Source organism: Megalops cyprinoides, chromosome 22 (assembly GCF_013368585.1).
Source record: "Megalops cyprinoides isolate fMegCyp1 chromosome 22, fMegCyp1.pri, whole genome shotgun sequence".
Taxonomy (NCBI): domain Eukaryota; kingdom Metazoa; phylum Chordata; class Actinopteri; order Elopiformes; family Megalopidae; genus Megalops; species Megalops cyprinoides.
In genome coordinates this window covers 15,544,330-15,567,428 of record NC_050604.1, presented here as the reverse complement: position 1 = coordinate 15,567,428, position 23,099 = coordinate 15,544,330, and the positions used below count along the sequence as shown (strand labels likewise).

General features: G+C 45.1%; 1 protein-coding gene across 1 annotated transcript in view; it reads right to left on the bottom strand.

Moving 5' to 3' along the window:
- Positions 1-21,461, bottom strand: part of LOC118769632 (nuclear factor NF-kappa-B p105 subunit-like) — a 28,106-nt gene extending 6,645 nt beyond the window's left edge. Inside the window, exons 1-17 of the mRNA XM_036516840.1 lie at positions 21,096-21,461; positions 19,412-19,449; positions 17,951-18,038; positions 15,028-15,068; positions 14,819-14,917; positions 10,579-10,727; positions 9,908-10,071; positions 9,032-9,190; positions 7,546-7,650; positions 5,374-5,465; positions 4,444-4,582; positions 3,993-4,136; positions 3,628-3,726; positions 2,963-3,178; positions 2,219-2,360; positions 1,712-1,826; positions 627-828 (exon numbers count right to left, since the gene is read on the bottom strand). Coding sequence (XP_036372733.1) covers positions 627-828; positions 1,712-1,826; positions 2,219-2,360; positions 2,963-3,178; positions 3,628-3,726; positions 3,993-4,136; positions 4,444-4,582; positions 5,374-5,465; positions 7,546-7,650; positions 9,032-9,190; positions 9,908-10,071; positions 10,579-10,727; positions 14,819-14,917; positions 15,028-15,068; positions 17,951-18,038; positions 19,412-19,444 — 1,987 coding nt within the window. The 5' untranslated portion in view covers positions 19,445-19,449; positions 21,096-21,461. The remainder of the gene's footprint in view (positions 1-626; positions 829-1,711; positions 1,827-2,218; positions 2,361-2,962; positions 3,179-3,627; positions 3,727-3,992; positions 4,137-4,443; positions 4,583-5,373; positions 5,466-7,545; positions 7,651-9,031; positions 9,191-9,907; positions 10,072-10,578; positions 10,728-14,818; positions 14,918-15,027; positions 15,069-17,950; positions 18,039-19,411; positions 19,450-21,095) is intronic.
- Positions 21,462-23,099: the final 1,638 nt, after the last annotated feature.

Genomic DNA, 23,099 nt, shown 5'->3' with positions numbered 1-23,099 from the left:
TACTGCATAACACAGCATATACAGCATCAGACACACTATCACACCATCAATACAGCAAAACAAGGAATCTATCACACCATCAATACAGCATAAGACACACTATCACACCATCAATACAGCAAAACACAGAATCTTTCACACCATCAATACAGCATAAGACACACTATCACACCATCAACACAGCAAAACAGAATCTTTCACACCATCAATACAGCATAAGACACACTATCACACCATCAATACAGCAAAACACAGAATCTTTCACACCATCAATACAGCATAAGACACACTATCACACCATCAACACAGCAAAACAGAATCTTTCACACCATCAATACAGCATAAGACACACTATCACACCATCAACACAGCAAAACAGAATCTTTCACACCATCAATACAGCACACATTAGCATAACTAAACTCATCACACTTTCAATACAGCACAATACACACTCTGACAGAGGGGACAGTCAGTACAGCGCACAGCCAAAGTGCCACGAGGTAAATATCACACACGCTCAACACGGCACAACAGATGCTTCCCGGGCGGGGTCATGCGGCCGGTTATTTCCCCCTGCGAGCGGGATGCCGTTACCGCGTGACCGGCGCGTGTGCGGGGCGCACCTGCGGCGTTGGGAAGGTCGAGGAGCCCGGCCGTCTCCCGGTGCTGCAGCAGCAGCTCCACCATCCTCCCCTCCTTCTGCTGGGCGGCCAGGTGCAGGGCCGTGTTTCCGTGGCGGTCGGCGAGGCTGACGTCCGCCCCCGCCTCCAGCAGGGCCGCCGCCGCCTCCTCCTGCTGCGTGATGACGGCCAGGTGCAGCGGGGTCTGCAGCGGACAGGCAACACGCACGCGCTGACATTCGGCAACACGGACACGCGCTCGGACACCGCTGCCACATCTCTACGCACCGCCTCCGAGAGGAAACGATGTACTATTGCACGGAGAATTAACTGGTAAGATAATGTTACTTTCCCCACCAAAACACTGCTTGGAATACCCCATTAGATAGTATTGTTTTCATTCTGAAATTTCCTCAAACAGATCACCTCAGGCAGCCATTTCCCTTTCATAACAAAACCGGTTCTTTTGTTGCTGCAGCTTGATAGGCTTTACTGATGCTGACAGGTGAGCCTGTCCATCCGCAATGTGTGAACAGGCAGAAAAACGAATAGGCAGTTGTCACCATTGGGCTGATCAGCTGCAGAGACCAGACCCTGCTCTAGGCAGGACCATGCTGCTAACTCAAGTCCTTGCAATCCTAACTGAATCTTTAGCCGAGACCGGCTTAGAAGAATTAAAGTTACCCTTGGCTAGAGAACATTTACTGTAAAATGATGAGAACGATAACCCTAAACCTGATGCATATAAATGATGGGACTATTTCCTGGAGGGATGGTGTTCCCACATTTAGTGTTAGCATGCTTGCTGTTACATTTAGAGACTGACTTGGAGATGATATGGGGGGAATTCTTCCAAACTGATTCAAAAGCATGCCTCTGGAAGATGAGAAACAACCTACACCTTCATCTCTTTTGTCTTCAAAACGAATTTGGGTTGAATAATTTTCAGTGAACACGGTGAGCTTCACTGATATGTATTACTAACTATAACTTGCCAAACAAATACTACAAGCCAGTACGCCTTCCCTTAAATGAAAAATACTGTTCTGGTATTTCAATCCCCCTGTGTGTATGTGTGTGTGTGTTACCTGGTAGAGGTCGTTCCTCATATTGACCACGTCCTCCCCTGGAAGGACAGAGATGACCTCAGCCAAACTCCTAACTGTGTCCGTCCGGCTGTGAATGACCCCAAGGTGCAGGCCTCTGGGGAAACAGAGGGAGGGGCAAAATCTATTAGCACCAATAGAACCAATCAGGCGCAGGTCGAGCTGTAACTGTGACTTCTCTTTCACAGAATTTCAGTTGTAGTATGTGGTACCAAAAGGAGAACCCATTTCTTAAATCAAAAAGCATATTGTAGAATTATTATTGCTTTATAATCTAACTTGACAGAAAGTCTGGTTCTGTCAAAAGGCTTTCAACTTTCTCTCATGGGTGAGAGAAAATATCTGTAGAAGGACTTCTGTCCCCACTGTGGATACCACATTGTGTTGTGCTGAATCTATCCATTCCTGGTGAAGAACGTCTTAATGTCATATACAGACACAAGCCGTAGCTCCATGAAGCCGGGTGCGGGAGCCAGCCGGGTGACGTACGTGTCTCCGTTCTCGTCCTGGGTGGTCATGAGGGGCCGCTGCAGAGCCAGCAGCATGCGGACGTCCCCGCTGACGGCGTACTGGAAGAGGGCCTGGGCCTGCCGCTGGGCCAGCTCCACCATCCTCTGCTCCAGCAGACACTCTGCAGGGGCACAGAGGGGTACACACACGGTTACACAGCGACCGAGTTTACGCCTCTCACTCTACGCTGGCGGCCATGGTCAGTTTCTCTACTTTTTCCATAACCACTCAGATTGCCCTTGAAACACACCTACAGAAAACCTGCAGTGTCCTGCTATGCTCTGCTCCTGTGTTTATTCCTCAATAACAATATTTGCAACAAAATATTATGTAATATTAATGTAATATATTTGATTCAATCCTACAGGTACCCTTAGAGAGGAAACACTGTGATTCCTGCCGTACTGCTTGTCAGAACGGGGGCGGTCTGACTAAACTTCAGACTCATTGTACACCGCGTTCCTCCACATCAAAGGGCCATGTCTGAGAACACTTTGCGCTGTAAATGTTAACAGCTCCAGTTGCTGCAAGAGGAAGCCAAATGCTCTGGAAGATCAAACGTCTGCGTCATTCGGTGATGAGCATGACACAAGCGGAAGAGGCCAACGCAAAACCAGCTGAAGTGCGGTGGAAGGGAACAAGCTTCAACTTTCTCCAAACGGTTCCGCAGCTGCCGCAGCTATGCGGCAGAATTAAAGCGGTTCTGTATTTGCGGGAGCTCACCGTGGGTTCGGCCCTCTGTGGGTTCAGGGAGAGCCTGCTCTGACGCCAGCCCCGCCTCCTCCTCGGGCCCCGCCTCTCCGCCTCTCTCGCCACCTGCACAGGCCACCTCCTGAGTCACGGAGGCCGGACTGGCCCTCACCACCGCCCCAGCTGCCGGGTCATCGTCACTGTCGCTGTCTCCGCCATCGCCTGCGTCACCTGGGGGGGCCTGCGAGGCTGCCGCATAGAGGACACTCGTCACATCCAGCACACAGGGACACTACAGCTCTCTCACAAAGGAAGCCAGCCCTTCACAGTGATGCTACCTGCACATACGGCTCACAATTCTAACTAAGCAGCATCTTCAGAGGACAGGGGGTGAAGAGTGCACTGATGGGCTTAGGTACCATTTGTTGGAATTCAATGTTCGGTTTTGAATACATAAGAGTATGACACTGTGACTTAAACTCTTCAGTTGCTCTTTGTAGCTTCTCCAGCAGTATCTTACTTTTATAATTCCAATGAAGAGGGAAACACCACACACATAGATACAACAACTGTCCTGTGTTCTGGTTGATAATAAGAAAGATGAGCTTTTCCTGTGGGCATTCCTCTGCCAGGTTAGGCTGGGGTAGAGGAATTACAACAAACTGCTGATGTTGGTGAATGATAGCTCCAGCACTCACCGTGCTTCATGCCAGTCCCGCCCCCGCCCTGGGAGTACGAGTAGCCACTCCCGTAGCTGTTGTTCCCGTAGGCGGAGTAGGCCTGGAAGTAGGAGTGGCCTACAAGACGAGAAACTGAGTTACATTTGAGCACATCCTGAATCAGCTCCACAGAGGCAGACGCTACCAGACACAATCTAACAGAGCGAGATATTTCATGTGAAGCCCTGTGAAGTACAGCTCTGAATCACTGAACTTTTCCTTTCAGTTTCTGGCCTACGTTAACAATGCTAAACTGGTATTTCAAGTATTACAAATTAGAAGTGCACTGCTCATCCGTTTCCTTGCTTGAGCACTGAGAGCTAGATTTGTGTAGATCCGTGTACCTCCTCCAGTGCCGGGACCCCCTCCCGTGGCAGGGCCGCCCCCGCCCCCCCTGTACATTCCCCCGGCGCCTCCCGCCCCTGAGGGACCGTAGTCCTGGAAGTTGGGCAGGGTCTTCTGCCTCTTCCGCTGCACCTCCTCCTTGTCTGCACACAACAACAGGAAGAGGAATCAGGGGCGTACACAGCACAGCATGTTACATCACTGACTGACAAATAACCTTGGCCTACAGAAGCGCCAGACGCACATACCACACGTACAATACAAGCGGCTGTCAGTCTTTATTCGCCGTGCACTGTAAATTATAACTTAACAGGTCTGATGTTAACTTGATTGGCTGAAAAAGAAAAGCCATCAGGATACCTTTGTACACTTGTTTAGAAGTCATGATTACGGTGGGTAAATTACAATGCCACTGTGAGATAACGGCAGTGTTTGCAGCCGGTGTCTCACCGATGACCTGCGGGTGGTAGGTGAAGGGCTTGGGCTCGCTGGTCTCGTTGTCTGACTTCCTCTTCAGCTGCACAAACACAGAAACGGGCTTCTGGAGGTTCAGGTCGCGGTACTTCGGGGTCTTGAAGACGATTGCAAACTGCAGGAAGAGAAGCCGTTGATATTTGAATAAAATGATACTGATGATAAAACCAGTCTGCAGGGTCAGGATTTGTTTTCAATCTGTCAATGGTCTGTGCATAAACAAAACTGTTGATTATGCTTGTACCTATGAATAGTATGTTTAAATATTTCTAAATTGAATCCAGGGAATCAAACATGTTGTTGAAAGTCTAAAAATAATGTCTACAAAGTATGCACACTTGCTGACAAACCCAAGTGAACACTGCAGTCAATAGCTTCAATATTTACAGAGTAGAGTCTTGTGCATATACTGTATAACACACAGACACACAATGTTCTGCAAGTGTTAGTAACTGACAGCAATGCAATGTTTTGTAATGCAGTATTAAGTTATATCTGCAATGGGCTAGGCTATGAAAAAGCTGCAATTTGTGAAAACAGCTTCTTTGAAATGTGACACCAGCTTTTACAAAGCTCAGTAGGGAAATGGGATATTTCATTCTTCAGCTACGCTGGCGATCAAACTGTAATGTGATCAGGGTCAGTGTGTCCCCTGGTTGCCTTTCCAAGGAGATACTGAGTCACAAGAAGTTAATGGCTGCAAAGAGATTGGTGTCCTTCCCTGGTGTCCTGCCCAGTGTACTTGGCTCAGTAAAACTATCTGTCTCCATGTCACTGAATGTGCGGTGAGCATTCTGGTGCAAAACAGCTGCTGTGCGATAGGCGAGCAGCAGTGCTCTGAGATGTATGAAAGCACAACACAGATGCAAACACTAGCAGCTCCTGCAGTATGCCCGTGCCACTGACCTGCCTGTGAACGTCCGTTGGGCTGAAGTCCCCGTAGGCCTCCCAAGTCAGCCCCGTCTCGTCATCCTCGTAGAAGCGCACCTGGATGTCATCTGTCAGGGACGACAAAGACGTCGCCTGTCACCCCTGCCCGATACACACGCTACCGGAGACGGTGTCCTGAAGCAGCCGGATCGGTCATCAGAGGGCAGCTGATCCCAGGACAGGCCTTCTGTAATCAGACCCCTCTGCTGTGGCCGCACCTCTGGCTCCCTCACCCTTTCACAGCGCTTCACCTACAAGATGCATCTTGTACTGCGATGCTGAATGAAATTTGTGCTTGAAATGTGGTGGCTCGTCTGTCTGACCCCACCCGTATTAAAACAGCCACAATGTTAATTAAAAATATGTATACAGTTGCCTGTCAAAGTCTGCCATCACCTTCCAAACACACATCATGATGGGAACCATTAACCTTCACTACTGTATTCCGAACTGAGAAATATCACAAAACGGCAGCCCTTTCAGACCAGACTCTCTAGAATATTTCTACATCCTATACTACCTAACTGGTACACCCTCTTATCCACAACTATATATTATGACAGCAGGTAATCTAGAGCCTATTTACACTTGCATTTCATTGAAAACAATTCAACAAAATGATTTAATCAATTAACTGATGTGCTGAAGAATTTGAACCCACCCCCATAATGGGTCCTCACCACTAATCCACACAGCCATCAAAGTAACTCACTGTCTGTCACCATATCAGCCACTCTCACTGCCACACTGGTGTTTATTATCAGCAAAATGTTCAGTAATGTACAGGATATCCGACACAGCGAAAGGTCACAAACACAACAGGACGAATTCCAAGGCAAGTACGCGCCTGCCTTTCAGCGTCCGCAGAGAGCGGCACGGCGCTTTGGAATTTCTTCCTCACGCACATTTTAAACTCGGCGGCGGGGGGAATTCCCACAGGTCGGAGACCGGGACCGAAAACTTCCTTCATGAAAAGTACAGATCTCTCCGTCGCGCTGGCTCTGAAACCGCTGAGGGCGACAGATCGCTATCGCTGCCTGTGTGCGCGCCTCGCAGCAGGAAGTGCACACTCCAACAGCACACAGCTGGCTCTGCCAGGTCTTCATCACACAGCGCTCTTACACCGTGGCCGCGGCTGCACTGTAACACGCCAATGTTTTGCGTTGCCACCCTAGCGGTTATCATAAGCATTTAGTGAGGCACAAAGGCCTGTATCTATCATCAGGGATTACGTCTTCTGCAAAGGTAGCTAGAAGTTCCTATGGAGGGATGCACGTTTGTATTTTATTGGGGCCAAACTGAATTCATCACAGCCATATTCCAGGGGGATGAAATGCTGTTATAAATATACAGGTCTGGCCTCTATCCACATGGTGTCCTGAGTAGGAAATAATTAATAGTGTAAAAAGAAGTTACAACAAATCCACACAACTTATTAACTCTGCACTGACTCCACAGAGTTGGAGACTGTTCTGCATTTCAATGGCACCATATTTAAGGGTACATTTTTATCTAAATATGTATTTGTTTATTGCAGTAGCAGGTTGACAAAGGAACTGAAAACGAATAGAGCAAACATTTTTTTCCTGCTTCCACATGACATTTTTGCCATCAGTCAAATGGGCGGGAATGTGACAGATGGCAAACTACTGTAAATAAGGCAGAAATGAAATCATCAGCCCAATACTGGCTTAGGTAGTCAAAAGCAAACAGTATATGCCCTCTGACCTCCGATGTTTGACCCGTGAAGAGACGACTGACATGAGAGAAAGCCACAAGGGGATGTTGTGGTGTTTGCTAGGGATATCCCCCCCAGCAAGGAGAAGCACTGAGAGACCAGGGGCACAGGGTGCAGTGCAATGCATACAGTCCCAAATACCACTGCGGTTTGCAGGGCCCAGTGCAGCCCTCCTGCCAGCTCAAACCGTTCTCCCCTGGGTTCCACCTACTGCACTCCTTCAGACTGTATCACGATCACAGATCGCTCCCACTAGAACAGCGGCAGATAACACAAGACATCGTGAAAGCTGACGGTGGCTTTGCTTACAGATCCAGGTCCCTGCCAGACCTGAACAGTAATCAGGACCCTTCCCCCCTGCCCCGCATTCTGGTGTCGGTGTTTTACGTGAAGCTGCAGAGGAAGAGTACCTTTCTGCACTTTGTCACACAGGAGGTACACCTCCTCTCCGCCAGTGACGCAGCCCGCCGTGCGGTCCATCCGCACGATCTTCAGGTTGGAGGCGTTTGGGGCCTCTGTGGTAGGGGAGAGAGAGGGAGGGAGCATTAAACCTCACTGTTCCACACCCTCCAATAACACACAGGCAAGCCCTACACACCAACATCTACTCATTTCTTTACAAACACACAGGCTGGGGCTTCAACAAGCACCAAACCAGGTTAAAGGCAACAAATGGCTCTGTGAGAAAACACAGCGAAACTGAAAGGTTTGGGTTGATCAGCATTTATATTCTTGCCTTGTCAAGGCTGTAGCATTGAAAGTCTGCCTTCCCTGTGGTTTATTTTGATATTCTTAATGACAGTAATTGGTCCCCTCAAAATGATCTGAACAAATTGTTTGATTAATTATTCAGCTGGCTCTAATGAGCCAAGCTAAGCTATGCTAAGCTATGCCTGATGGTAAAATATACAAATGTACACACATCTATATGATAGACACACGTGACAAAACACATATACAGCAAACGCATTCAACACAATAAAAAAAAATCTAAATCAAATTAAATATTGACCAAATTTAAGTCAAAACTGAAAAAGCACTCATCAAGTCATCAAGGAGGCTTTCCAGAAAGTGTCGCCACCTCCTTGCACACTTGGAATTATCTCTGACACCAGCATAAGAACGATATCACACCCAGCATGGATTACATCATTTATTATTACATCGTTTATTTCATTATCACCCTTTTTCATATTTGCGGTTTTCTCTGAAAGCCCAATGGAAAACTACCCGGCTTTCGTTTCAGTATGAGCCAAGGAAAAGACATTCTATTTAAGAGAAGAAAAAGAGAGATGCCACGGCAATCAGAGCGCACCCCACAGGCAGCCGCACGAGACGGGGGGTGGGGGGGTGAAATCGAAAGCGCAGGCCTAGTTTCGGCTCTGTGCAGCCGCTGCCGGAGGAAGTTTCCTGCACATGCATTTAACATGCGCGGAGGCAGAGAAAGGAAACCAGACCAGGGACTGATGTGGTTTTATTTCTCTACATTTAACACAAATAGCGAGCATTCACATCTACTGTGTAGAATTTCATGATTATAAAGACGTCATAAAATAGGCCTAATGATCGGGGCACGATAACGTTTTCTGAGCAAATTTGCGACAGCATAAAAACACGCACAGACGTGGATGTGGTCTGGACTTGCTGTGGGCTTACAGAAAGCTGAGCTACAGCTACCTAGATGGTGCGAGATTTGAGGGAATGAGATATTTACAGCTATAACAGATACTTATTATCTTATGCTGGGTGACTTCAGATACTGCCGTGATAAGCCACACATTAATATATTGTGTCTGTAATCATAAGCCCGACAGATATTTGTGAGTTGAGACTGACTGCAAACGACAGACTGGGTGTGAGGTTTAGGGGTGTCAGTCTGTGGAGGTGCGCGCTCACTGCTGTCGTAGATGGGGTCGGAGATGACGGGGTCCAGCCTCCGCGAGAAGCCGCCATCGCTGTCTGGCAGGAAGGCGGTGAACATGAGCCGCACCACGCTCAGATCCATCTCTTTAGACTGAGCCATTGCTGCAGTGGCAATCAGACTCTTCTGGTGCTCTGAGGAAACACACACGCACACACACACACACACACACACACACACACACAGTGTGAGATACAACTAAACAATACAGCAAGCACAGAATACAAATGACTCTGAAAGGAGTATCACAGCATACCAATACAATACACACACACACACATAGGAGACATGAACACAACTCAACACACACAGACACACACAGAGTATGACACTTGAAAACAACTATCATATAGCATAGTGGTAAAGAGCAGAACTTGTAACCGAAAGGTTGCCAGTTTGATTCCCCACTAGGGCACTGCTGTTACACCCTTGGGCAAGGTACTTAACCCAATTGCCTCTATAAATGGGTGACATGTAAATTAGGTATGACTAAAGGGAAAACAATATGGGAATAAACCCAACGGCACATACCGGGGATAGCTGTTATTGCGCTAAAAATAGCTATTCAATGTATCACGGCGGCTATAATGTGCAGCCCTACCTATGTAAGTCGCTCTGCATAAGAGCGTCTGCTGAATGCCAATAAGGTAACGTAATACACAAACATATAGAAGCACAGAAAACAAACAACTGTCATAAGCACAACACAGTACAACAACCAAACACACAACAGAGAGAGACACGGCTCTCACGGGTCTAGAACACTACACATAAACAGAGCTTACGCACACAGCGATGTGGCCATGTCCCTGGCTGGAATCGGCTGTAAAAGGAGGCGTGAAGAGGCTGACCTGTGAGCTCCCTGGGCAGGCGGACCTCCCCTTGGAGGCAGTCAATCTCGGGGTGGATGACAATGCCGCAGTTGTAGCCCATCCTGTAGGCCTCTGTCATGCGCTCTTCCAGAGTCTTACTCACGTTCTTCTTTGTCACATGGAGGATGCCCAGATTCGGAAAGCTGGAACAGCGCATCACACTTTAATAGACGCACTTAGGATTTCCAAGGTTGCATCAGCTGACACATGACCTTGTCACGACGTTACTGTAATGTCACAGTGGCCACTTGAAGGTGCTGTAATTTTATGTCTGGAGAACATGTCTGAAGCTACTATTCAAAGATGTAGCCAACAATATATTTCTTTCTGAAATCCTGGTATTCATATTATATTACATTATATTATATTATATTATGTTATATTATATTATATATATTTTTTCTGAAATCCAACAGTTGAGTTTGATATCCTGGGTTGTGATTACAACATTAACTCTTATATTCGCTGGAGCCCTGACCCAGGGGAATGGATTAACTCTAACCTCTTCTATCCATTAACTTATTCATGTGGATTTTCACTGTGACAGTCCCCAGTGCCATACATTGGCTGTCAGAAAAACAGAAGTTTCCTGTCAGCGAATGAAAGCTCAGAAGCCTCAGATGAGCCCTGGTGTTCTGACGGATCCGCACCTGATGCTGGAGTCTTTGGGCTGCAGGTCGGCGATGCACACGCCCTTGTCACACTGCTTGCCCACCAGGCTGTGGGCGTGGAGGTGAGGGTCCTTGGAGCAGGTGACCAGCTGGACCACCACCTTCGCGGGGCCCTGGTAGTTGCAGATCTAACAAGAATGACACATACAATTACACCTCATCATCTACAGCGACAATGACTCATCTGCTCGGCAGATGCGCATGTTTTTGACTTCAGTCTGGGGTGAAGAAATGCCTTGCTTTGGAAGAAAAAAAACTGGGTGGGGGCACAAATTCGCCTCCCTGACCTTTAGTTCATGTCCTGCCCTATCCATAAAAGCACACTGCTGAATAACACTGAGAGCAGCTGTGCGTGTTAGCTGGGGTTTGGGTGTGGCTCCATTAGCAATTATGGGGTGCCCGTGAGAGACTGTATTTCAAACTGTTAAAAACCGATTTCATGTTTTGTCATTGTTGCGGTTGTTTTTTATTGTACGACAATTTCCAAATTAGACAGACGTGAAATTACTGAAGTGACTGCGTGACTGAAGTACCTACACGGGCGGTAACGTGAACAGCTCATCCCAGAAGTGAATAACCACTGTTATGAATCACAATGTCTGAAGTTAGGTACATTTCTTCTCATATTTTTTTACCTCGCCTGAAGAGACAATTTCTCCTGGGAAAACTGAGTCATGCTCGTGGCATCAACATTCATGTAACATCTACATGCATGTGAGCTTTTTAACCAAGAAGATCGAGAGAGAAAACCTACACAAGAACTTTCCATGAGCTTCGAAAGCACTGGGGGTAGAGAAGGATGGCCCATTGCGAGTACCAAAATAACTCTGATTTATTAAACCCATCAGACAAAACACACAGCGTGTCTTGCACCGCCTTCTCCAATTGACATATTAATAACAAATAAGAGCAAGCTTGGCTATGGTCCACTGAAAGCAGCATGTGAAGTCCTCCGATCCCACAGAAATTCCTACGGATCTCAGCAGGGGATGCAGAGGGACTAACACCAACCGCCGCATGGTGGAACTCAGTCGCTACAACAGGTCAAGGTAGATGTGTCCATGACAGAAGGGAATAACCCAACCCGAGAATGTCTCTGAAATCCATAGTGTTCACAGAAGGCACGGAAACTCCCTGATACGCTGGTGCTTTACTGTACGTGGTGACTACCAGTGGTCAACAGGATTCGAGATGACGCGTCATGTGAGCGCTGAGAAAGAACGGGTTAGCGGTGTGTCAATTCCCTGTTTCACGAGTCCGGACGCTGAGATGGGAAGATTATCTTAATATTAATGTTTGTATTGTAATGTAAATTTCTACCACAAATGTGTGGGCTTAAAACAGCCGAGGCAGGAAATGAGCCACGCTTCGCTTAACTCTTTCGACCGCGGACTGAGTTTTCAGCGCCTTGTTTCCGCACGCCTACAAAGGTCATCTCTGAGCAAGGGCAGCGGAAACTCCAGCGGTGCTTTCTATCTGCAGTGGCGCTTGGCTGGAGGTGACATCATCGCCGCAGTATAGTCCTGTCATTCAGACCCTGTGGTGCACCTGTGAAACTGCAATCCGGCCTGCCCTTTTACTTCACTGACACACAGCAGTACTCCAAGAACATCCACAACACCCAGAGAGGGAAACAGAACTCATTTGGAAACAAAGTCAGGCTTCTGTCAGCAGCCGCAATACACTGAAATTTCGGTTAAACAGGAAGGAGAGGCTAGCCAGCGGCTCACCATAATCTTTAACAGCAATTCAAAACATTACGTTGCAGCCTAAGGAAAAAAAAAAGGAAACTTCCTACTGATTGACTTGACTGTTTGACTGACTGTATAATTATTAACATGCCAGCTGTAAGACGCAACACTCTAGTTAAACTAGTCTATATGAACACATGAGCACAAGGTGACTTAAGACCATGAGTAAAACGAGGAAGTGTGTTGTCTTGCGTGCAAGTCTAAGAATGCTGGAGGCTGAGAGGGGTGAGTGCTACACCTCGTTTCCCGTTTGAGACTGAGCTCAACAATTCCTGTTAGCAGCGGTAATGACACAGGAGGAAATTCCCAACGAGGCGAGAGCGAGAAAGAGAGAGATGGGGTGTGAGATAGGGGCGTTCAATTCCACAAAACCTATTTTAACACTTAAAGGATTTATTCAACAACAGCATCCATTTAATTCAACATTTTTCTCATTCACTGGTAAACTTTAATAAAACACTTCAAACTTATAGTCCGTCTGGTTTGAAACCAGTATCAAAATCAGACATCTCCTGATTTTACATTGTTGATATTGTTAATATCAACAGCTTAGACAGATGTATTTATAAAATGCTGCACTCTATGTATGACCGAACACAACTGTCTCTCTCTCCACTGAGGTGTTCTTTACTTCAGATAATAATAATTACTTCAGATATTAAACAATTCCATGTAAAACTGACCAGCCTTTCAATATTGAACATTAGTAGTGTGAGAGAAACAGAGAACACTGAGTAACAGGAGAGGAAGTAAGAAAGATACAGAGGTAGCAAACATGAGCAAACCCAGTAAGAAAGAGCATTTCTGAATAAATTCTTTGGAGACAGTAGAGTGCAGACGTGGGGATTTCCCAGAGGCTGGGCTGAAACCTACTCGTCAGACAGTACGCGCAGGGATAGGGCACTGTGTGTGTTCCAGCCTGTGCCACAAAAAAAAAAAATATGTTTGTTTGTGCGTGACTGAACAGCGCAGTACCCATCAGCCCTGATACTGTCTGATGCAGACTGCTGCCTGGTACAGCCTCACTGTGACAACCCTGGCCTCTGCAAAGTGCAAAACAAAGCGCAGTCACCTAGGCAGCCAGTTATTTTCCAATACCCATAAAGGAAATATACACGAAAGCACGTGACACGGGTTACCTCCAAAACATGCATCATATCTCTGCCCCATCTTAACTGACACATAAGTGCCTATTCACAGCCAAACAGGGAACGACCTCCGTATGCCGCACCTGTCCAGGAACATTTTTACAGGGCAGAAAAGGACTCCGCTGTTTTGACTGTCCTCACAGTGACCTCTCAGTCACGTTACATCCAACAGAATGCTCCCTGGAGACACATGCAAAATACCCAACAGACCTTTCTTCACACCGCGTTCGGTGTGAGGTGTTCGTATACTCCGAGCACATTTTCACAGTGGTCCATTCAGGCACATGCAAATGTTTCACAACTGCATGTTTTTGCCTTTTATCTTTCAGTGGCGCATACAGCAGGTACTGCTCCAAAACAGAACACCAAACCCTGGTACAATATGTCCTTTTTTCCTTGATGCTGATTTTCTTACCAACAATGTTCTCACATTATAACATTTTTAATTTAATTTTGATCATTTTTGAAAAGGAATCTAACAATATCTAAGAGATAAATGTAATCATAGATTTCTTTCTAAATAACTGGGAAAAGATCAGGAAAAATGGCAATTTAATATACAGACAATCACTACATCCTGAAACCCACATTTAGGACATTTATAAAAATTCCACAAATTATTGTTTTTCAATATGAAATCCCAATTTATATTATGCTGTAAAATAGAAGACCATGTGTACATATCCCATCAGTACAATACCTCTCCACACACATGGAGTAAAGCATGTACAGAGCATGAATTTGGCTACATTCATAGGTTTTGGCAAAGCTGTTTTTCGAGAAACCAGCTCCGATACCCTGAGGCGCACCTATCGCCCAGAGAATGGAGAGACACTGTGGCTCAGATAAGTGTATTTCGCACAAAGGTCATGTACTAAATCCTGCCAGGCGAGCTACAGAATACCAAAGGTGAAATCACCCGTGAATGCGTGAGGGCCATACCTCCTTCACAGTTAATGACAGTTGACTGTTACAGTCTAGAATCACAGCATTCCATTATCCATATAACAACTTCTGGGAGTGCCTTACAACTACAGAGAGACATTTTCAAACACATCCAATCATCCAAAATATCCCTCCTGTGCCCCCCAGTACCACAATTATACTACATATTCTGTATGTGTTTAGCAGACACCCTAAGCCTAGGTGAGCTACATAACTCATGCTTTACATGTTATCCATTCATGCAGTTACTGAAGCGGTTCAGGTGAAGAGCCTTGCTCAAGGGTACAACAGCACTGCTCCTGAGCTCCAGGCCCGTTCGTTGCGTACGCCGCTACCACCATGCTATGAGCAGAGCACTGTGATTGGTTAACTCACCTTCACTTGAGGGTAGGACTTCCTATTTTTCTCGCTGGAGGCTCCTGGAAGCCCCCCATGGGATGGACCCTCGCACCCGTAGCGGAACCGGAAGCCCCTCTGAGAGAGAGCAAAGCTTCGGTTATCTGGACCGTGTGCTGTGTGCTGTAAACCACTCCCCAGGCGGGACAGGCGGGAGAGTGACCGGCGATGTGTTTGAGAAAGCCTACCTGCTTGGGCTGCTCTATGATTTGGAGGTAAGGTCCATCTGCTGCAAAGGAAAAGACAAATTAAAACTGATGAATGGCACCATGCGATTAAAACGAGAGCAGATAAAGGATTAAACAGACGCATTTCACCTTTTCACTGTTCCAGTGTACAAACACAAAAACGAAACTACCCTGCAGCTGAAGAACAAGCAGTTACTGTACACAGAAAGGCACCGAGAGAGGTTCTCTCTCCATCGAGTTCACTCCTCTCCGATACCAATATTACACGCTGAAAGAAAACGGGAATTTTGTTTTATGATTCCTCATTGCTACTACCGGAAATTCCTCTGACCCTACATTATTCATGAAGGTTGGTAGGCTGATGCAAGGTAAGGCGTATGTGCAATTCCCTGGGATTACCCATTCGGAGCGAACCAGCCACATTAGTGGCGTACCCAAACTGTTATGCAAACAAAACCAGACTCAAGCTTTACATATCACGCCTTTATCTGCCTCACCAAAAGACATTATGGTGAGCCGCAGTATTTCTGTCACTTTAGGCTCTTTAGGCTTAGGGACCAGAGATCTCAGTATAATTAGAACAACCATGACATAACGCAGCTGGAGGTAATGCACATTAACAACTATACAGTGATGCGGAGATGCGAAAACACTATTACACAATTACATCCGATGTGATGCATTATTGTAGACTGACAGGAAGTGTGTGCTTGTGAACGGGAAGCAGCAAACTGAAACTGGACGGACTGAAGCAAGACCACCTAACTACTGACTATGCTATACTGGTAGAGTATGGCACTGACAGCGCTAAAAGCATCACAATCACAAATACTGTCAATTGCCACATTATTAACCGACTGTTCAAACTACAGTACTCACAAAGGTCACATACTGTCGAGATGGCAATCTGTGACTTTTCTTTGACGCAAATCGTCTTTTTTCAAACCTTAACAACCAGTGGTGACATTGCCCATTTAAAGCCTCAGTGGATGTGCAGGATTTGAATGACGCCATCACCACTGCCCCTCTGCTTGGCGCAGAGCTTTAGAGGCAGGCTGTGCTCGTGACTGTCTAGCATTCTGAAGGAAAACATACACAATAGCTTCTGTAGAGTAATGTTGCAGATTTCCTCTGTAAATGACAGGCTCCTCATTACCCTGGTTACTCACGCATTCAGCCACCTTACTGCCACTCCTGGCAGCAAATACCAGCCATCCATTACTTTTGGTCTGAGACTTCATGTACAAGCCAACTGTACATGTCAGGAGACCCAATGGTAGTAATGACCCTTAGAAGTTCATACATTTTGATACTGTTAGCTATCCTATTCAACCCCATATTACATTAAGGATGGATTTCACCACCATTCACCTGTAAGATTTGATTTTTAGTCTTAAGCTGCTGTGCTGTTGCCTTCACATTAGCCAATGATATTATATTAACCTATTTTAACATGGATACTGTGTTTGCACCCTACAGTCAAATTCTAATTCTCTGTCAGTTACATGCTTTACGCAGTTCAAACTACTTAGCGAGAAGGCTACGTAACTGGTAAGATACTTTTTGGGGCAGACTAATTTGTTTGCTGTGACTACCTAGCAACCGTGTGTATACTGGGTTTAGTGTTTCCGGAGACTCACAGCATGCAGTGCATTTTGACAAGTTCGAAAGTGGCGGGCAGATATTTTCCCCAACCTCCATATTTTCTCTTCCCTTCATGCACACAAATGTTTGTCAGTGATGATCAAGCACGATCACGTACGTAAATTTTTGGGTTCAGGTCAGATTTGACAACATTATAAAGAATCCTTGTCAGGATCACTTTCAGTTTGGACTATCTTTCCTGGGTTCAGGTTGTGTGTCAACCTTAAAATTCCTTAAAACCAATCCATGTCCTTAACAAGTATCTAGCTAGGATTTAGCAGGAAAGATAGGTGTATTCACTGTAAAAAGAAAAAAAAAGTGGGAACGATCTTCATAGATTTGGACACTTCTGCGTGACTTTTCAAGGACAGCGGGCCATTTGACCGCTTTGCATGACTTTCTCAGGAAGTAAGCGTTTATGCGGGTCACGGAAAACCCTGAAAGTTGCACAAGCCCCTCCGTGCTCACGGCTGGCCACAGCTGAACCGTTAGCCATGCGCCACAGGAACGGAGGCAGGCTGGCGGACAGTAAACAGTGAGTGTGGGCAGCCGGAGCGGCGGGTCCAGAAACCGCCACGGCGGAGCACCGCGTTTGCAGTGGAGCCCTGCCCACAGGGGGATGGAGAAGTGAGAGTGGCCCTGGGAGAAAACAGGCCTGCGTGTGCCCTCCCCTCACGGCACCACCGACACGACTCGCTTCTTATTTTAGCGCTGAAAGAGCGGGCTTTTTAAGCATAGCTTCTCCTACACATTCCAATGTCGAGACGACACACGCGCACAGATACGCACACACACACACACACACTCACAGAGCATGTTTTTGCTGCTGCTTTATGCTGCAAATTTTAAACCAAACTCATTAAATTATGAAGTGTTTTTTTTTTCCACGGGAAGTTCAATGTCTGTATAATGCTCAAAATGCAGCTGTTTCAGAAATACATTTTTCAGTGCCGTCCAGGAAGAGTAAATAAAGTGTTTCATATCAGTTGTTAGTGACCACAAGCTGAGGAGGAAGGATGAGTGAGTGCTATCTGCACAATCAACGAGGCGAAATTTCTAGGCCGACTTTCTTTTAATAAACCAGCGTCACCAATACCCACACCATACACCACACATTCAACACACAATTGTCTATGAAAAGTTATATATACCTAAGCGTGCTGTGGTGCAAGTCACATTCTGGTAATTCGTCACAGCCCCCACCCTCTTTTACAGGCTACAGGCTCTTACTTCTCCATCAGACTGAAGAGGAACGCCCATGAGCAGACTCCACCCTTACCTAGCCTCAGGTTGTTCGTGTGGGGCATGGGCTGAAAATGGAGGGTGTCCATTCCTATCCATGGCGTCTGCAGATCCACATCCAAAAACTGCGGGGATATAAGAAAAGGGGAGTTGCAATTTCAGCAGGGTGGCTTATATGTTCACGGAGACACGCCGCGCACAAGGGTCTTCAGCGCACCAAAGCAAGGGATTTTTCCCCATCTAATGCCAATGAGGCGAACAGGGTATCTGTAATATTGACGGATATGGGACACAGGTAAAACACAATGATGTACACCAGAGCAGAGCTCATCTAGAGAAATCTGAAATGTGCTCGTGAGCACAAAAAGTGACAGTTGGTGAGAAGATTCCTGTGCTGCTCTGACAATGAGACAATCCGTGCGCTAAACGCAATCACTATGAAAGAAAGTTGTAAAGATCAGTCTGTTTGCTCTGAACCTCAGATCTCAGCCTCGGGGTTACTGAACAGGAGATTTTCAAACCACTCAAACCATAATGATGACCAGACATCCTGTCACTTAATAAAGCACTTACTTTGCGCTTTATTAAGACACAGCAGTGAAGTGGCTCTTCGGGACTGTAGTTCCTTCAACCCCGTGTGAGAGGTTCAATACCCTGAATCAGAGCTCTTTCTGTGCATCAGGACTTTCCACAAGGACAGCCTCATAGTGGTATTCTTTAAGGGTCAATGAGAAACTAACCCCTTCATTCTTAAACCTTTCATAAGTCATTAAGTGGACAACTGAGAGCCAGAAGCAGAATTCTCCATAAACCTTCCAGATATCAACAATCAGGTGGATACACCGTAATGCACTACCCATTTAGATCCTTTCAAACACGAGCTCTATGACTTCAGCTTGCCAATATACAAATTTCACTGCCTGTACTCCAAATGAAACCAGGCCTTTACCACATACGGTGGCATGAATGAATGACATCAGTGAATGAGCACTGAAAAGACCCTGTACTTGGAAACGCTGTACTAACAGAGAGAACAAAAACTGAACGTCACTCAAACTCTTCGCTCAAATCTGATGTAACCGTAGAAACCTAAGCTCCCTGCGCCTTTTAAGAAACGCTTCCTGCGTGCCCGCTCCTCAACTGATCTGCTCTGTCCGTGTCTGGCGGGAGGGCAATGAATCGGTCACACAGCCAGTATTCACTAATCAGTAATCAAATCTAGCATCAATGGCGTACTAGAGCTGCTCGAGAGAGAGGAAAGGGCGAAGGGGTTGCTCTCCAACGAGCCGGGTGTAAAACTCCATCGTTGCGCCGTAAGATTATTTCATGTTTTTAAGAAGTCAAAGCATTCTCAGTTCGGAAACACCACTACAGGGCTTTTGAGAGACCATTACGTGTTGACTGGGCAGGAACGGTTTCGGTGCCGCTGAAACCACAGACGCGTTTGGTAATCGGCTTGGACAACACAGGCAAAGGAGGAGCTGAAGGCAGTACTTACATGAGGTGGCAGGTAGGGATCCTCCTCTGCCATGCTGCCTGCAGAACAGAAAACAAACTGAATCTGCTTGGTGCTCAAGACATCCTCCATTTTATTGCTGGAAAGAACACGGTCGGCCGGACTTTTCCGCAGTTTTGAACACAAAGTTGGATAACAAGCTATCAGTCATTTATGATAGCGACCCGTTTTTTTTTTTTTGCCACTTTTACCCTCTGGGCTTTAGAAAGAGTGCAAAGGATAGACTGTGCCTGTTAAAAATGTTTAAGCAAAAATAAGTGTTTGGTTCCTTTTTTTTTAGCCGTTTTCATCCACCAACAGGAGATCTTTTTAGAATACTGCAATGTTTTTAGTAAGCTTTATCTTATCCTGCAGAACAATTAGTCAGATGATGTGACACACGAACATGCCTTCGACACACATCCAGACCACGCTGAGGAGGTTCAGCGGCGCTTGTGCAGTTTCATAATCAGTCCAGTAGGTAAGAAAGTGAGCTGTCCAATGGGAAAATAAAACCCCAAGAAACGGTCTGGCTAGCAATACTAAGGACTTGAAATTCATCTGACATAGAAAGGGTCGTCAAGTGCTGAGTACGTCGTACGTTCAAATTACGTTAAGGGTACTTTATGTATTTTTCTCAAAGCTTAAACGTGATTTCAATCGGGTATAGGCTACTCATTCAACAAGTGTAAACAGCTGACACAGAACAGATTTCAGATAATAAACCCAGCTGCCCATTAACAACTGAACTATTATTTCCACTTTAGATCCCATGCTATGCAGTTTCTTTCACATTCCCTCAACTACAGGTATCCTAGGTTTTATCAAAGATTTCATTTCAACAAACAAACCACGTCGGGACACACACTAAATCCGCATATTTATCATATACAAATCACACATCTCACACACACCATCACATTTTCTCGCCTTCATCACATTTATGCACCTCAGAACTAATACTGCAAGTTCTCGTTCAGTCAAGTCACGTTATTTCACGTGCAACTCAAAATGAGGAATAATCGATATGGAGTAACACAGAGAACCATTCATAACGTTACAAGGGCTGGGGAAGAGGCGTACCAAATCACACCAGCTAGATTTAACCAAAAAAACTATTTTAACACCTCACAACAACAGATATATACGCTATACACCTTATGCTGACAGCAACGAGGCGAGCTACCAATGAGATATGGTGAAGAAATAAGACATAGCTACGATTGTTAACTGGCTATTTGACTAGTTGACTACCTATCTGACTAGTTAACTACTTGGGTAACGAAAGTTATCTACCTTTGTCTCTTGCTAACTATCCAGTGCTAGCTACTGAGAACGTACATCTATTTCTATTCCTAGCACTAGCAAACGAGCCAAGTATCCAACTTCACAACTAACTAACTAACTAACTAACTAACTAACTAACGTTGTAAGTCCACGTTTGTCACCCTAAACCTACACTCTGGTTATACAGTGACTGGTTACAGTTTTAACCCCTCCTGACCATTAGCGAGTTAAATGAGAATGCTAAGTTAGCAGTTTCGTTTGTTTTCTGGCTTTAGCAGTAGAAACCGTATGAGGAAGTGGACGTCACAAGCAAGTGCCTGTAGCAAAACGTTAAGCCCTAAGAAAGACATATCCACACAGAAGAGATTAAAAAGTATCCCTGATAACTCAGAATGCCTACCTTTTCCGAGTCACACGTCGTCCAGGTTTCTGTAGGCAACTCAGATAACAAGTGAACTGTGCTTAGAATAAACAGCTAAGCAGCCAGCTAGTTGTTTATATAGCTAGTGTCACTCCGTCTTAGCTTGCTATAACGAGTTAGCTAGTCTAGCTAGCTAGCTAGCTACAATGTGCCGTGTCAGTCTTATGCATTTGGCTAAACAAAGCGTCCAGACGTTAAAGGAGAATTAGTAACTATATAAAAACATTAAACGTACATATAAATAGTGGTTAAAAGTTATACGCTCTTTCTTATATCCGTCCAGAGTAGAGTCATGTAGCTGGCAAAGTAGCGTACTCTGACTCCTCGGTGTTTGTTAAAACCTTGACTTCCTTGCTGGAAATTCCCAATGACGTAAAGACGCAACTCGACTTTTCTCGGTGCGCCCTCTGGCGGCTGAAGTCTCTAACTGCGAAATCCGGGGATTCTGCTCGTGCTTCAGTTGCATGATACTGTAAAAAGTGTTACCACTCTGGCTGCACTTGCTTCTTCATACACTACTGAACTATGGCATCGCTGCTGAAACTGCTTACTTCTGCTTTTCTCTAAAAATGAAAACTACTGTGAAAAACGTGTACACAATCTACAAATATCGTCCAACAGTTCAATTTTCCCTCTGTCGTTGTAACGTTGTCTTTATACAGTATGCATAACATGTCTGCGAATGAACAAATTCAGCTTTCTGTCTTCTGCAAAGTTTGCCAGGACACGTTTCGATTATAAAGTCTGTCTGTCTTGGATGTCAATGCAGTCTTTTTTTTCAAAGTGGGTTGGTGCACGTAGACGCGTGTATTTTCGCATGAATAATTTGACAAAATCACCAGCATTTCTGGAGCACAACTGGTCATACATTCATTGTAAAGTAAATGAAACTTTAATAATACTACTTGAAGGTGATTTTAAAGCTGTTCACAGTCCCAGTATAGAAAAATGAAATGCCCTCCCCTGTTGATATGAAAAGGTAAAATGACATATTCCTAAGAGCTGTATTATCAAAAGTATAGAAATTAACTCACCACAGAAAAGAGACTCATTATTATTATTATTATTATTATTATTATTATTTAATCATTATCATATTATTATAATGCAAATCGATATTACTAATGAAGTCCTTCATTTTGGGCAACTTGACACATTCTAATTAAAGTCTAATGTCAAACTAAAATTCAAAACACCATATATTCTGATCACACTTCAGTTTCCATATCATTCTCACATTCAGCATTAGAATTTATTCAAGGCTCAGAAACTACCTGGGATAATTATCAAAATTTCCAAGCCCAACCAATTAATGTTTGAATACATTTTTGTGAACCATTCTTAACGCTCTGTTCAAATATTACATTAATTTTGGAACATATGTTCCCATCTGACTGCATGCTAGCTGAGATATTGTTGACTTTGATTCGTGTAAATATCTGTAGTGGAGTATAATATGTGTTTTTTACGTATCTCATAACCCATCTGAACCCTTTTTACTACCCCCGCAGTGGGCTTTAGTGGAGATGATATTATTATTATTATTATTATTATTATTATTATGTATCTGCTCAGATTTTTATGTTTTTAAAAACATTAGCAGAGGACGAGTGGACATTCACACATTACAAGGACTTAACCAATCAAACAAATTATCAGTTAAAACCATTCTGACATCATCAGTCACATAACTATCATTGCTGACCACAAAAAGAATATGTAATAAGACATCCACGTCAAAGATTTTGATAAAGACAATTTCCCCCATATCACCTTTCCTTTCAGATCCTTTGGGTTTTTTTTACAGGATGTCCCGAAAATACATCTGTTATCCTAACCACTAGGAGGCTGTCTAGGATTGGCAATACATTTCCTTCGTGGCAGCTTGAGCCAGAAATTGCCGTGAGTGCTGAACTACGACAAGATTCCCCAATCACATTTCCAGTCTTAGCCATTAGCCTATAAGTTAAACAGCAAAACCAG